This window comes from Pinus tabuliformis, chromosome 8 (genome assembly GCF_031772625.1).
Source record: "Pinus tabuliformis cultivar Carrire ecotype Pingquan chromosome 8, CPIR1, whole genome shotgun sequence".
Taxonomy (NCBI): domain Eukaryota; kingdom Viridiplantae; phylum Streptophyta; class Pinopsida; order Pinales; family Pinaceae; genus Pinus; species Pinus tabuliformis.
The window spans coordinates 940,874,026-940,891,543 of NC_142294.1; the positions used below are offsets into that span (position 1 = coordinate 940,874,026).

Consider the following 17,518-nt stretch of genomic DNA (forward strand, 5'->3'; position numbering starts at 1 on the left):
ACAGTCACATCCCGCTGAAACCGCGTTGATCAATCGCCCAATGACTACAGGAAAAGGTGACAAGTTGAGCTCACTCCCAAGGAGTCGAGGAGAAGGACCAAGAGACCAAGTAATGGAAACAAATCAAGACCGCATGCAAACTCCGTCGAATGCATGATCATCTCAAGGGTAAGTATGGTTGGTAAAGAACACCTTTCGAAGTACACCTCTTCGTTGAGTTTGCAGGACTGCTTGTCATTGTCATATCATCCTGTCCTCGGTAACATGCATGTGCGCAAACACAAAAAGTCATTTTATGTGTTTCCTCTACATGTCTTGCTTCCTTTTCACTTGTTTGACCAACTGTCGTCTTCGGCATTTTGATTGTTATGTCATGTTTGCGACCTTGTTCTGGTGATGTTGAAGGTTTGTGTTTCAGTTGTGTTCGCTATGTAAACATCTATCGCACTCACACACGATGTTGTAACCATTGTCGCGCAAGTGTCGTCACAGTCGTCCGAAGGTCTATCCGAAGTGTCTTGTTGGTTTGAGGTGTCTTGTCGTCGAGTCATGTTGTGTGCTCGCAAGGTCATGTATTGACGAGTTCACTCGCTCACAAACTTAGCCATTTTTCTGAAAGTTTGTCGACCAGACCACCCTCCATCAATCGGACTTCCACTAAGCTGCAATCCGCAGTCTCAGCCCCAGTGACCAAGTACCGCTACCCAGAATTGCGCAGAGCTTGAGGCTACCTCCCAAGCAGTCTACATTGTGTAATACTAGAATCAACCCGGCTAACTGTCACCCAGAACAGCGCAGAAGTTGCCCAAGAAGCCATCTCAATCTGTGTTGCCCACAAGCCAATCCATCAAGCCTCCCACTAGTCAATCGAAGAGTTTGACCGGGCAGTGACCCCGGGCTTCACTCCTCCCAAAAATTGTGCAGAGGCTGTCAGCATGCCCACATCTACTAACTGAAGAAATTGCGCAGACATGAGGGGCAAGCACCCTCTGCCTGTCACTACACTGTCTCTGAAAATTGCCAGTTCTGTCAATTAATCCCCCTGCTGCTCCTCCTGAAAATTGCGCAGTTTTCTTGGATTGTCCACTCGTTGCTCGATACCCCGCTCAGCACAGAAACTGTGCAGACGTGTTCAGCATGACTGCCTCCCATTTCTGCGCAGTTTTGGCCAACAAGCTCCAGCAACCCGCTCCCAGCTTCCCCTAAAAATCTGTGCAGTTTTCACTGCCAATGTTCTCTGCTGCCCACACTGCCTTCCCAACAAAAATTACACAATTCTACCTCCCAACTGAGCCAGAACCCGCAGAATGTCATTGTTGTTCTGGACTGCTCATCCCAGCTTCCTAGTGACCTCCGCGCAATTTTTCTTGACAATGCCTCGAAGCCTCGCATCCCGGCCTGACATGTGCTCTGCATTGTTTTAGAGCCTTGTCCTCTCCCCCGGTCACCTACACCCAGAAACGAAAAACAATGCATCATGGTAGACTAGGGGATTTCTAGATTTGATGTCGTCTCGTCATGAGCGATTGCAGAAACAGGTACATGGATGAGACATGGCGCGACAACGAACTGGATGAACAAGGAGCACATACTAGAAGACTTGCTCACGGTTGGACGAACACACGAAGCATACCAAGTAGCATGCGAAGGAGACACATGTGCATGCATGAACCATCAAGCGAACACCAAGACCATTAAAATCTCCGCGCACGCTGCCATGCGGAGGTGAAGCTATGGTACACCACAGGCACACTCATCACTCAGAAGCACAGCAGCTCGACACGAACAGTACAGCCAGCATGTGCATACCTGCAGCGTCATGTCGAGTTGTGTCATGAGTCGCCTCAGCCACATCACTACTTTGGGTCATAAATGTGTAATCAATGTAATGGGCAGTCATATTATGTATGTAATAACGATTCATTGGGAAACACACTACAGCTAGCCTCTATCGCCAATTTGGCATTCATATTGCATGCGAGTGATATTTCTTTGTCAGGATGCGCAAGCAGGCTCGACCATAAGCCCACCACCCAATAAGCATCAAGGAAGGATCTGTCTGTCGCCGCACTAACTCACCCGCCTACCTTAGTTCGATCAATAAGGCCAAGCAGGGGATTTCTCGCTCCTCGATCTCCCTAGGTCAATCGAGCAGGAAAGAAGTGAACGAGTGAGTCAGTCATCCTTCTTAACTCCCAACCCATAACCTTCTTATAGACCCATATTCTTATCTTCCCATCTTCTTATCTTCTTATCTCCCATATTCTTATCTTCTTCTTATCTTCCTATATTCTTATCTCCTTCTTATCTCTTTAAGGGCAGATTTGGAAGTCCAAGAGACCCATGAATGAAGTCAAAGAGTCATGTAAGTCGAACATTCATGAGGGAATTCAAACAATCACAAGGGTCAATTTCCCCCTTGGTTATATATACCCCTCATTTGTACATGCATCTAGACTTTTCACCTTGGCACTTCCCACATAGCCTTGAGAGTTTGTAGTCTTTTCTTTGAAGAGCGAGTAGTGGCTCCAACGCCCCGCTATCGGGGTTAGTCATGTAATGGTGTACGAATGTGTCTTGGAATTTTCGCTTAATTCAGAAGCTTGTTAACAGACTAGCACATTTTCACACATGTATTTTATTCGCTTGTAAGACTATTCTTTGGACACCTATAATGCATGTTGCTTTAACCTGTATTAAGACAGTTGAACTATTTTGGTTGTTTTAGTACATATGTTGTTGGAAATGTGTTGTATCAATTGTTAACATTGTCTCGCCCGTGTGGACTATTCCGCCAGACACTCGACAGACTCATTCTCTTAAACTTGTTATAACAACCATCGCACTCATGTGGACTATTCCACTGGTGTTGTACGTGCTATCTGTTCACCCTTGTGTTTGTGACTGCCACATCCGTGTGGACTACTCCGCCGGAAGCTGCACATGCCTTGTGTTGTGTGTCTCTAACAGAGTTGGGACTATTCTCTTTCGACTTGAGACTCACTCTCACCCTCTCCCTTTGCAGTGAAAGAATCTTGACACAAGCGACACTAAGCACTCACCAAGTATACAAACCTCGTTGTTTGAAGACAAAGTAAACCACTCTCATGTGCTGCCAAGCAAGAGCTAAGGCATATCTTTAAGATAATGGCAACCGGGCCATCATACCGGATGGGACTCCTACACCACACGGTGTGAGGTCTAGTTGGGACTTCATACCGGGGAGATCCCCCTGAATGTTGGCGGGTCCAGCACCATCAACACTGGTATATCTATTTTGTTTTCAAATTTAAACTCATATAAGAAAAGGTCAACTCAAAAGATAAACCAAACAGGTTTTCTACAAACATGTTACATACCAAACCCAGCAGATATTCAAAATTTGGTGAAACACAAACCTTTTATAATTATTATCAATCCACACACTGTATAGATGTTAATTCCAATCCCTCTTGAGGTGCAGCTAATGTACCCCAAGGGCACAAGATCAAGCTGTGAAGATAGTATAGCATTACAGACTGCTGAAAGAACAATTATTGCAGAGTAATTCTAAGAATATCCCCAAGAAGGGCATATTCTTTGAGGCAGTATTTTTGACAGCAAGATATATCCACGCCAGTACATCATCCAACATCAAGCAATACAGAATTGCTCACATCAACAAAATTGTAAGACATAAACAGAGAGAAAATGATACAGACGTTGCAAAGAAATTTAGATATAATCCCAGATGACTGACTTTATAAAAAAATGGGTGGCAGCCAATGGGCTAGGCCTAGGGCTCGCTACTTACAAGATATCTCTGCTTCACTCAAGGTCAATCTTTCCACTGAAATATATTTATGCATTGAGAACTTTGCAATTTCGATTAAAAAAATTATAAGAATAATCCTTTACAGCATAACATTTAAAATTTATTCCTTCTAAGGTCAGAAGAACACAGCTTGAAATTTTCCTGAGCTACCTTCCTGGAAACATTAAATTAGTTATTGTTAGCAACATTCAGGATTAATATACCCATATTAAGAATTCTAAGCATGTTCGCTACTAGGGTTATAGAACGTGACATATACAGACTATTATATGTTAAGAAAGAAAATTTAAATAGCATGGAAGTGAAACCAAATAGTTTCAAACTCATTCCATGCACCATAGCTAGCCAATAACCTGTAAGGTTGAAATTCATTTGGAAAAAAAAGTACCCGAGATATGCTGCTTATAGCACAAGGGCTTAGCCAAAGGGACAGCTGTAAGTTTCTATCAGCAGTTTTTTACCAAGAAAAAAAAAGTACTTAAGATAGCTAAACCAAACAGAATCAGCTTGAAACTCATTACATGATTTCACTTCCCAATAAAAATGGACAGATTTTTCCAAAACTTGGTTGGCCATGGATGTAGACTCTTTAATAAGTTCGACTTCAGTAAGAGAATAACACATAAACAATCAAATTAAACATTATTTCAATCTAACACTCCCCATACAAACATGTTAAGCTAGCCCTGTAATGAACGGAATATGAACTAATAAACTGTAACTATGGAAGAAGAATTGAATTAACTGCAGAGTAACATGATCATATATATATATATAAACCAATCTGCGGGCAAACAGTTAACCAATTCACCTATTATTATCTATTTTTTACTCTGCAAGACAAATTTCAATGACAGCATATACATGTTTAAATTGAAAATTTCATTAGATTAAACTCTACAACACTAGTCAATATTTTGGTCAGGACATGCATAAACACCAGTGTTGCAAACATCGTGATATATCACGATGTGGGTAATGTCACAATATTATCACCCAAAAGTATTGTGATTTTTCTCCCATGGAAAAGAGTGATATTTTCAGAAAATTCTGCAAGTTGATCAGAAAAATCACCAATGCCACAGGACAGTGCGCTCTCTAGTCAAAAATTTGACCATTTTGTATTTTTTTGAAGTTTACCAACAATTTCCCCAATGTTACCAATAAGTTGTTTTCTGGACCCTCGGTGATATATTTGCCAACATGATGTTTGCAACACCAATCAACACTAATCGTAATTCAAGACATATATGATGTCTGAAAGAATGAAAATATTGGTTTCCCAAAGTTCCCAACTCCATATGCAAAATATCATTTGAAAAGTAAAAGCATAAGCATCTGAAACATAAATTACCTCACGTTTGTCTGCAGCTGCTCTTTCTGTAATTTCATTTATTCGATTGTCACACCTGCTCTTGTACAGAACCTGTTAATGACAATTAACCAGAAGTTCAAATAAGAACCTAAGGTGTGCATCTTTGTATACCTAACTGTTTACTAGTAATGAATGAGAAATTTACAGCATAAGATATATGGCAAAAATTCAACCTTTGTTCAGAAAATTTGAAAATGTGTTAATACCACAAACTTGTAAAGAAAAAGGAAAGGAAGAAAAAAAAGATTCACAGAATATGAAAACATATAAGCATTGTATGTTTTCAAAGTATCCCAAAAAAATATTTACGGCATGTTTATTTACATTTTTGTTCCGAGGAATTTTTATTTTTTTTGCTTTACCATAAAGTAACACCAAATGCCTGGATGGTTAAAATCTAATGGCCAAGTACTGACCACATTCTACAACAATTGACCACTACCCGGTGAATACAAAAAGTGCTTGTATATAAAAACATTTTATCCTTGGGAATCCACCATAATTTCTTAGGAAGACATTGGTATTTATAAATATTTTAATTTTGTATTACATTTTGAATAAACATTTTCAAAAGTTACTGGAACAAGTAATTGCCATTTTAGCAAAACTATTCAATAAAAACAGGCCTATGGTTTAAAATTAAAGGTGTCAAAAAGTAAAACCTAAAACCATGCTTGGGTTAGATCTATTTGGGAGTTGAATAACTATACATTTCTAGGTTACTAGAAATGTCTCTTGCAAAGGCATTAACTAACTGAAATGGATTCCTGAACATTTATTGGCTATTTGCATCAGGAAACAACTGTTTCGACCCCTATGTTTCCTTTTGCTACATTTGTGGACTACTTGGGACCCACAAATCATAATTGGGAAATAAAAGGGAAGAGGGGCCAAAAACACCAATGATAAATAAGGAATAGTTGCTTAAAAAATGTTTGTTAAAAGGGAACATACGCAAGCATACTTTGCTTTAAATTGGAGCCATTTTTCAAAAGGTCATATGCTGAATGATGAAAAGTTTTTAGAAGGAAGTTTATTTAGAAATGAAAATTACGTAGTCCTAAGGGGGAATAAATTATAATACTTTGTAAAGAGGGTATTTTCTGTCAGGAAACTTTATCCTTAAGGTTTTTTGTCATGTAAAAAAATTCATAATGTCTAGAACTGCGAGGTGGTCAAGGGACCTTTGTAACACAAAGCATGCACGAGCTTCATAGCAAAAGCTATGTCATATGAAGGTTTAAACTTGAAAATTTAATAGAGATCAGAAAACTGTGGGGAATTGTTGAAAGGAAGCAAATGAAAATTGTAGATGGTACGGCTGTACAAGCAACCTAAGATGACTGAAATAAGGGGGTTCTCGAAATAATTGGCATGTCAGTTGCAGACAATATTATTCCATATCCATAGCTTGCGAAACTTCTAAAATGGTTGGGATAAGTTTAAGGCACTGAATGAGACTTCCAGTGCAACCAGGATTCTCTATTAGCAAGTTCATTTGTGCAGCTTGGGGAGTCTTCATGGCAACTCACTCAAAACTCACCTCACCAAATTCAGGAGGGACCACCTGGTGGATGTGGGTGACACTACTGAAACTAGGGATCTAACCTAAATAGCTTTTGATAGCTTATCGGTCTTCCGTGGTTCTCGTCATAAGCCATTGTGACTAGCCTTTCAACAGGAACTGAAAGCCTAAAATTTCATGAACTAGCAGGGTTCTTTTGCAGGAAGAGAAAACAAGTAAATTTTATCATGGAAATAGGAATTCTGAGCATGGGTTTGAATCAAAGCATATGGGAAACTGAGACCAAAGCATCTTTGCTAGAGAGGAGACCAGTGCAAAAATCAAGGCAAGAGCAAGCATGAAGATTCAAAGAAGGGAAACACAAGCTCAGGTAGAAGCAAGTATTTTTACTGTAGCAAACCAAATTCGTTTCCAAAAAGAAGTTTCATTTATCACAAACGAGGGAAAAAGGTGCTCAAAATATTATAATGAGATGCAGCAGGATAGCAATAGTGATTGGTGAAGGAGTTAATGATTTTCAGCTCATTGCTGCTTCACATGAAAACAAAAATGCATCTAAGGATGCATGGTATATAGATATGATAATTATATTAATGTCCAATGGATGACCACAAAAATATGCCAATGGGACTGAAGAGTACAACCAGTATGAATATAATGTGGGAGTGCAAGTGCAACTCCTAGAAATGCCGAAAATAATATAAAGAAAGAAACATGCATAAGTATAACATCATAAAAAATGTATAAAACCGTGACAAAGGCACAATGATACAAAATATGGAGTAAGTTTGAACAACTCAAGAACTTGTTGAGAGAGAGAAAGAGGGAGAGATCGGGCAATAAGTCCGATGATGTCAAGGTCTCTTGCGTTTGGGTCTGACTGTATCATCCTATGAGGAATGTACAAGCGACAGATATTCCTAGCATCCCAGGTTGAAAGAAGGAAACTATGAATGAATCAAGGGCTGCTCTCATTTGGATCTAAGTAGTAGTCATATGGGCAGGAGCTAATCTACTCTAAATCCGTCTACAGCTTATCTCATTAACATGTTGTGAACGCGTGGCCTGATAAACAGAGAAATATTTCTGAACTGGTCTCAACAATATCAGATGACCTCCCAGAGGGGGAGGCTGGGAAGAAACCTAAGGTCTCACCATTCTGCTATCTTGTTCACTTTGGAAGTCTGCCGGTCATTTGTTGCTATGATCTGATAGATCAACAGGGAAGTAGGAGGTGAGCAAACTAGCCATCGCAGGGCAGTGCATGATGTGCAAGAGCTGAGATCTATGGCAAAAGATCTCCTTGATGAAGAGGGATAAGCACCTTCAGTCTTGGTACCAAACGAAAGTAGAAAGGGAGCTGCCCAAATCCCTATAGAGGCAGGGATAGTGTCCTCTGATCTCATGGAGTTAGGTGCAAGTAGACACATAACAAAGGTGGTTTTTAAATTTTCACATCAGCTTAAAGCAAAATACATAAAGGAAAGGTAACATGGTGAAAGGCTAGGGTAATGTTACTAGGAAGATGCCCAACAGAAGAGACAAAGTAGGGCATGACATGTTGTATGTACTGGAATTAAAATATGCAAAACAACATATCTAAGTTGATGTTGATGAAGATAGTCGCTCATAGAAGAAAAGAAAATGATATAAGGTAGTTGTGATTGAGTTCATATTTATGTTGTCCACATTGCCAATAGTATGTTTTTGTAGATTAACCTATTCAGAAGTTGCTTTAGTTTTCTAGCTACCTAGTGTTTAGGTTAGTTTTTTAGTGCAGAATCTACTTACCATGGTCTAAATATTAACATGATATCTGAGCACGTTCTCTGAAATCTTCCAAGACTTTGTACATAGAGAGATCACTTCATTGTAAGAGAAAGGTGCGGGAAGGTTTTAACAAGTGTAATGCCCAAGTGTCTTCAATAACCAAAGAGTTATGGACTTGAGATAGGTTGTAGGGTGTGATGACATAAGTGCTTCTGTGATTGGAGTGTTGTTGCGTAAATGTGAGAAGATACCTATATCAGTGATAGGTTGTCAATCTTATCTTTTTCCAATTGATTTTTTGGCATATTTGTGTTCCAGAAGTTGCAAGAATGACTACTCTCAATCTCAAACAGTGTGACAAGGTAAGAGGCACTTCCAACATTAGACCATGGAAGCGTTGATTGGAGATGTTGCAAGAGAAGGTTGATATATGGTATTTTGTTGAAGCAGCCCCTGTAACTCCAATCATAAGGAATTGGCTAAGCATAATAAGGAGGCCAAGACAAAGTGAAACTTGTGTTTGATAGGCTCCACCATATGATCCCTAAAGAGTGTCATTCTAAAATGTAGTTACATGGGTTGTGTCATGTCTGATGTGTAGTGATTGGAGACGGAGAAATGGCCAGCCCTTCTACATCTATGTCATCAAGAATCATTATGATATGGTAATGCACTTCACTGACATAGTCCCTCACTTCAGTAAAAGGTAGAGGATGAAGGATCTTGTGGCCCATCTACAAAGGAGGTGTCAATCCATCTAGAAATCACATTATTCTAAACACAACATCTGGAGTGGCTATTGCTCCTACAAGGGTTGGTTGTTGAAAGTAGGTTTGACAAATGCTTCCCATGGTTTGTGCACCAACGATGAAACAATTGTGCATGTTTTTTGGAGATGAGCTGCAAACATATTTTCAAATGGGTTTTTTATACCACATATCATAGTAGGTTCCACATTGTGATTTTTCATCACATAAATCGAGATTTGCAATTGGTATCATGGAGAATTGGACCAACTTGGGGGCATTCATCTTCATGGAACCCCATCTCTTCATGCCATCAAATTATTTCATGAATGTCTTTGATTTGGGGGAATCTCACTTCTCCTTGGTCAGATGATTGTGTTTGTTGGTTTGGTGGTCTTCTCACATGTGCTTACCTTGTTGACCACCCATCGGTTGCATATTCGATGGTCGTGGATCATGCTATCTCATTTTGGTGTTGTTGACATGTTTACCTTGGATATAGATTATGGTTCTAGACCCCCAAGGGGTTGGATGATGGTGATAGGATGTGGATGTTTCATGACATTGTTGTGGTTTCCTAGTGACTTTTGCATGATGATGTTGTATGTTGGTTGTCACTAGGAGGGGTGTTATACATGGTCATCAAGTGTTGAATGTGTGGGGGCGACATTCTTAATGATTAGATGGGTTATCATTTCTACAGTTTGCTTCTCATGTGTTGTTGATGTGGTGTTGGTGTTTGTTGTGGCAGTGTACTTTGTCTTGGTGGGATTTCCATAGGTGATATCACTTAACATTCTCTCATTTACTAGACATCACCTAGGTGGAATGTGTTGGATGGTGGTCTTTCCCAGAGGATACAACTTATTTCCATGACACAACACTTGTTGGAGCACATCTCACTTACTAGCACACATTTTCATGTCGATTTAATCAATTGGTGACTAACAAGAGGTTGGACTATGGTTTTTTCAGCATTAACCATTGTACACACATGTTGAGGTTGACTTAACTTTTAATAGTTAAATTAATCCATTTTATTACTTGAGGTTAATAAATCAAGTACCTCACTTACCTCAGACCTTAAGGGGTTGTTTGGAGGTTATTTGAGGTTTCCTATGGAGCACTCCTCTCTTGGGCACAGTTCAATGGCATTCATAATTATTTTATTGTTCGAGAGGTCGGCATATTTCCCTAGAGCCACACTCTCTTCTACACATGGTTTTGTTGAAAAGTGTAACTAGGTTCAGTCTTCATAATGACATGTGTAATTATTATTTTTATGTAATTCATGTAAAGAAGGAAAAATAAAATGATTGTATGCTTGCTTCATCGGTTTCATGAGCAAGAGATTTTATTTTTAGATGGCTCCCATTAAGAGCCTTTAGAATTTGTCATAAAATTCAAATAGAGTCAATTTCATGTATAAAGAACCCTTCTTGGGCATGTTACAAATGTATTTAAGGCTATAGGATTGTCTAATAGCCCTCCAAGATAAGCACATGTTACTCCTCTGCAAGTCGGCTTCAAGATGAAGTAAGAACTCTCATGTCGGCTCACCTAATGGAGACACACCTCTTCAGATTCACAGGTCGGCTTATTTAAATGGGACAACGACTATATATATGCATGTAGAATCTTCGCATTTGAGACAATCAACAAGTTCGATCTCTCTGAAATTTAAATCACAGTTACAGTGACAAGAAGGGAGACAAGTTCGGATGTCAAAGTACAGAAGGAACTCAGATCAGTGATGAAGGAATGGCGAGGATATTTTAGGGCTAATAACATAAACAAGAGTTCGGATGTCAGAGAAAGAGTCTCGGTGCTAAACCAAAAAAACAAAGTTCGTACAAGGGTACATATAACCAACAGTTCGGAGCTATAATGGAGACCACAATTCGGTGCAATAATAGATTACAAGTTTTGTGTTATGATTCAGTTCAGATCCCTTACAGTATTGATGCCATAAGAGTTTGTTGTCATCACAGTTTTGATGATCATCTCAATGTGTTCAAATAGTTCCCAGTGACCAGAGTTTGTCTAATGCTACCAGCCTACCACTATATCTATGTTTCGGTGCAACTACAGTAAGGAGCTCTCAGTGTCATGTCAGTGACAAAGTCCCGGTGATGATGATGTCTCGGTGCTAACTGATGAACTAGGTAACAAATGCCTATGAATAGGAAAGCTATTCCATTCAACAACTTGTGGTTTCTATGCAAGATAGAAGAAGACAAGCTAAGGGCAAACATTTGTCAGAAAGAAAGAAGAACATAGCTCACATTCAATGCTATGAGCTTTATAGGGAAGAATGTCCTAACCTCAAGAAGGGCAATACTAAGAAAGATAGAGAAGAAGTCCAAGGAAGAGGAAAAGCATTAGAAGCAGGAGATCGTGACATCACCATAGGGAAACATGAAGGACAACTAGAACAAAATCTATGACAATCAAATATGAAGGATATAGCTCTTGGGAACCTCATCGAAAACTTAAGAAAAGAAAGAAGTCATCCAGGACAAGGCTCATCATACATCAAAAGGTAACATTTGTTGGATAGGGATATGCAAGATCCTCAAGATTCTCTGATGGAATCTTCATCAAAAGGTTCACCAATCTAGAGAGGAAGCAAGTGTTTCATCAAGAACTCCCACTTGTAGAATTCATGGGATGATGGTATGATGACATACGGGATGAAGCAGATAAAGGGGTTGAAGCTCTTTTCAATCAAGGAAGTTGATGAAGGAAGCCTAGATGACCTAAAGGTAAATGAGGTATGAATGCTTGTATTCGATATTATAAAGTCATGTTGTATGGTTGCAGGTAACATGGATCAATGCTCTATTTTGAGAAGCATGATCAAAGGAAAGGAATCTCCTCCTATGAAAGGATGCCAGAAGGCATGGGTCACACTAGATGAAATCAACATAATATGTCCTCATATGGAATATGAGGTGATTGACAGTAATTGGAAGAACTCTGATTGGAAGTTCCTGGGAATGTCATGTGTGAAGAAAGAAAGGAAGAGATCGTAGACTATGCAACCATGGAAGAAGGCATTCAACATCCAAGAACTGAAAGATTTGACTATGATATCTCCCAGAAAGATATGAAGACTCTGATGGAAGTATAGAAAAGATGGAGACCCTTGACAATATATATCTTTAGGAGATGTGTCAACATGTATGCATGATGTTGATGCCAACAAGAAGATGTCATGATGAAAGACCATCACAAAGGTAATTTTGATTAAAGTGTTCATTTCTTATTTTTGAAAAAATATATGGATAGGCTTATGTAGGACTGCCAAGGAAAGAATTGTGAATGTCTTCCAAGAGGACCATGTAGACGGATGTAAGATCCTTCCGAAGAAGACAACATGAAGAAGGCCGCATGACATGAAGCAAGGCTAGATGTAGACTGATGAATCACTTTCTGATTAAAGGAATGATGACATGACTGACTTGTGGATGAAAGTGATGGATGGTCTGTGCCCTATGAAGAAGTCCCAAAAGATGAAGACTCTATAACGAAGAAGAAATTCATGGCATCGAAGGAAGGAGTTCTTCAAGTACTTGGTTATCCCATTATCTCCACCTAAGGAGTTGTTGTAGGTCCCTAATTAAGAGGAAGCCTAGAAAAAAGTTTCTTACTTGGAAGAAACTTGGAAATTCCTAAGCCAAGAGGGAGCTTAGGTACATTCCTTCTGTAGGAATGAGTACATTCCTTTATAGGAATAGATATGTCCTCCCTAATTAAGAGGGAGAGATAGAAACATCATTGTCTTCACTTGGGAAGACAAAATGGAGGATTGGGTAATCATTTTGCATCTGATGCTCTTTGAGGATGAGATAAGGAATCCAAGATAAGAGTAGTCATAGAGGACCGATATTATTTGAGGATTGGGAATCCAAGACAAGAATAGTCCTGATGGAACACACTCTGAGAACCTAGGCAGGGTATGTTCTGGGAGAGATAATGATGAGAGTGTCTATAAATCATTGGTCTCGCCAGCATTGAGCTTAGATCTTGTGGAGAGATAAAGATGTTAGTCAAGGCCTTGCTATGTGACAATGTTGGTTGATATGATGCTATACAGATGGGTTACCAATTTGATTCTTCTTACAAGAAATTCTTTAGATTGAGAATGACCAAGCAACATTATGAATACCTCCCTAGTTAAGAGGGAGTGTTGAAAAGTCTAACTAGGTACGGCCTTCATAATGACATGTGTAACTGTGATTTTTATGTAATTGATGTAAAGAAGGAAAAATAAAATGACAGCATGCTTGCTTCATGGGTTTCATGAGCAAGAGATTTTATTTTTAGATGGCTCCCATTGAGAGCCTTTAGGATTTGTCATAAAAGTCAAATAGAGCCAATGGCATGCATGAAGAACCCTTCTTGGGCATGTTACAAATGTATTTAAGTCTATAGGATTGTCTAATAGCCCTCCAAGAGAAGTACATGTTACTCCTCTGCAAGTCGGCTTCAAGATGAAGTAAGAACTCTCATGTCGGCTCACCTAATGGAGACACACCTCTTCAGATTCACGGGTCGGCTTATTTATATGGGACAACAACTATATATATACATGTAGGATCTTCGCATTTGAGACAGTCAACAAGTTCGATCTCTCTAAAATTCAGATCACAGTTACAGTGATAAGAAAGGAGGCAAGTTCAGATGTCAAAGTACAAAAGGAACTCGGATCAGTGATGAAGGAACAGCCAGGATATTTTAGGGCTAATCACAGAAAGAAGAGTTTGGATGTCTAAGAAAGAGTCTCGGTGCTAAAGCAAAGAAACACCGTTCAGATGTCTAAGAAAGAGTCTGGGTGCTAAAGCAAAGAAACACAATTCGGACAAGGGTGCATATAAGCTACAGTTCGGAGCTATAATGGAGACCACAGTTCGATGCAATGCTATAATAGACTACAAGTTTTGTGCTATGATTCGGTTCATATCCTTTACAGTCTCGATGCGATAAGAGTTCGTGGTCATCACAGTTTTAATGATCATCTTAGTGTGTTCGGATAGTTCTCAGTGACCATAGTTTATCTAATGCTGCCACTATATTTATGTTTCGGTGCAACTATAGTAAGAAGATCTCGGTGTCATGTTAGTGACAAAGTCTCAATGATGATGATGTCTTAGTGTTAAGAAGGTCAAAGCGAAAGAGGAGTCAAGAAGAAGAAAGTCAAGAGAACTAGTGTCTTGGTCTTGGAGTGGCCAATAGGTCAAGGGTCTTGGTCTTGGTCTTGGTATCTGTCAAATTGGAATCTCTATAAGAAGAATTTGTGTGGGTTTTCCTCTCAAAGAGTGAGAGGTTTTGGCCTTGGCTCATAGTCTAAATTTTGTGTCTCTTGTCTATTTATGTTCATACATTGGTAGTTGTTTGATGAAGAAGAACACTAATAATCTAAGTAGAAGAAGATCCTAATCTAAAGGTGTAAAAAGCACTCACAAGCAGTTACTAATTAAGAGGAAATCACCTAACTATCGAAGCCCTAGATTTCTCAACAGGTTTGGGGGGATTTGTTGATAGTATTGAAAAACAACACATGGTTTGGGCATGATGTTGATGAGTTCTAACCACCTTGGCACCTTTTCCCTAGGTCAAAACCCTAACTTGCCATGGTCTCCTTGGATTTGTCTTGTTGGAGATTGTTCACTTGTTATTTTGCGATTTGAGACTTGAGTACTTCATTTCTTGTGGAACACTCGATCTACGTGGCATCCTGCACATTCATCCATGGAGTTGGATTCCTTGGGATTAACACATGTAGATTTGGCTACATGCATTTTGTGGATCGCTTATTTTTTGGAGGTTGGTTATTGAGCATTCTCCTAGGGGGGATATTTTATTGATTTATCTCTCATGCACCTTGAAGGGCACACTTTGTGAGCTCTTCTAGGTAGAGCCTTGAGCACATCCTCCTGGGTTTGACATTATTTTATTACATATTGCATGCATCCATTCTTGGAGAGTAAACTTATTGTGGACAACTTGCATGTTGACCTTATTAACTTGTCTAATTTTAGATGTACATTCTATTTTGGAGACCTTTGATGTAGTCATTTTCCTTTTCTTGGAGGAGGGTGAAATCTGCTTGAGAGGCTTTTGACCACATGTCATGACATGGTCAACCATGGATTGAGGAGGTATCTAACAACTGCATTTTTATAATATTTGCTCGATTTGTCAAGCAGTTAGTAAGCAAATAATATTTGTTCATTGTATGAGAGAAGAGACCATTGTCATGGTTGGTGAGACTTTGGGGATGGAGGAGGTCTCCCCCTAGATTACAGTTGTACATCAAGCGCTTGGAGCTTTAATGCAAGAGTGGAGGTTTAGCATCTTTTATTGTGAGACTTTATGATTGTAATGTTTTTATATGTTGATTTCTATAATAGGAAACCCTTGTATTGTTGATTAGAAGGCTTTATAATGAACCATGATCCATTTGGATAATGTGAAGTGAGGATCTAATTCCCCCTATTATTATTATTATTGTTGTTGTTGTTGTTGTTGTTGTAGTATCCAGCTTACACCTAGTAAACCTAATTGCTGCTAGCATGATATGGCAATACCTTCATACCAACGTTTTGAATAGCACACTTAGTTTTGTAAGAACAATTTTCTACAATATACTTCAACTAGCTAGGGGCTAGGGCTAATTGGTGGCATGCATAGCAGCCCTTATTGCCCTACATTTTCATGCATCAAGCCTCTTTGAGATATGCTTCCCTGAATCCATTTGCCCATAGGTGTGATTAGGCACTTGACCTTAGGGTTTTCCTTCATCTTTCCATCTCACACCGTTCATTATTCCACATAAATCACATCCATTTCTTTTGCTTAGGCTTATTCTTCACTAAATCACATTGTGTCTCCACTATATAGCCATTGCAATCCTATCCTTAGAGAAGCCCCCCTTGAGTTGGAAAAGAGCCAAGCAAAAAGTGAGAGGAAGAGCTATTGTGGTGATCGTGGGTAGCCTTCCCGAGTTGCAGAAGTCTACTCAATGCTTTCGACTTTACATCATTTGGGAGTACTAGATTTTGTTGTAACGGGTTCCAAGCAGAATTCCACTTCATTATTGCCCTCATTTGCAAAAGGGCCCTCTTTTGGGTGACACTTGGATGGCTGGGGACATCTGTGAATCCCTGTGGCACTAAGTCTGATTGACTACTATTGGATTTCTGTGGAAAAAACATTCTACAATTACCTTCCAGGACACCCCCTCTTCTTTTGGTCTAGAGGAGTTGGGTGGCCTTAAGCAGGAGTTGGCTCTGCCTGTGCAAGTCAAACACAGTTCTTTTTTTCATTATGTTGAGTCTCTTCTGTAGATGTGGATGCTCATGTGCTTTCTTTTTGGCATTCTGGGGGTGAGGTTTTCCCAAGAACCCCGTTTTGCATGTGCTGTAATTGTTTAGTTCTGTATCGTATGGATTTTATCTTTGAAGTAATCTATGCAGCATTTTTGAAAAAAGACAAGGAACAAAAGGTTGCAAATAAGTCTACCAAAAAAAGGCACAACACAAATGGTTCAATCAATAAGCACAAATCAAGGTGACTGGCTAATGGTTATACACAGAAATAAGACTTTGATTTTGAAGAAATCTTTACGCTTGAAGCGAAGATAAATACATATCAGATTGATGTTAGTCATGGCAGCTTAGTTCAAGTGGATTATTCATCCAATGACGTCAAAAGTTACTCCTTTAATCAAGCATGTAGTGTATAAGCCCATACAAAAGGCACTATATGGCTCAAACAAGCTCCTTGAGCCTCATATGCAAAAAATGATGAACACTTTCGAGCAAATTGGTTTTAAAAAGTTTGTATTGCATGTAGACACGTTGCCTAGCCAGTGGAAGGCATACCTATGATGGGTAAGACAATGTCACTCAGAAGTAAATGAGGAGCATACTCCCACCCATGGGAAACAATCCCTAGTTTTCTTAAGTTTCCAATGGCAGCAGACCAAGAGACCAAAAAATGTTTTCAGAGCAGTCTTATTTATCAGAAATCCACTTCTTGTGACCAGCAACAGCATCAAAAGATTAAAACACCTCCATCCAAGTGTTTTTTTATTCAGTTGGGTACAAGCATTCTACTTTGCCAGCAGAAGCAAGCCATCAAAAATGTTTTTTAGTGGACCAAGTCCAAAAACCAATTTCTTGAATCCAGTTTAAGGCATTCTGAGATTTTTTACCTTTTCATTCCAATTTTCACATCATGCCCATTGTCAACCAATCCTCTCACCCCCGGCAGCATTATTT

General features: G+C 39.3%; 1 protein-coding gene across 1 annotated transcript in view; it reads right to left on the minus strand.

Moving 5' to 3' along the window:
* The window catches only part of LOC149238595 (uncharacterized), a 224,754-nt gene that overhangs the window by 140,112 nt on the left and 67,124 nt on the right, over positions 1 to 17,518 (minus strand). Inside the window, exon 7 of the mRNA XM_089373103.1 lies at positions 5,169 to 5,240. Coding sequence (XP_089229229.1) covers positions 5,169 to 5,240 — 72 coding nt within the window. The remainder of the gene's footprint in view (positions 1 to 5,168; positions 5,241 to 17,518) is intronic.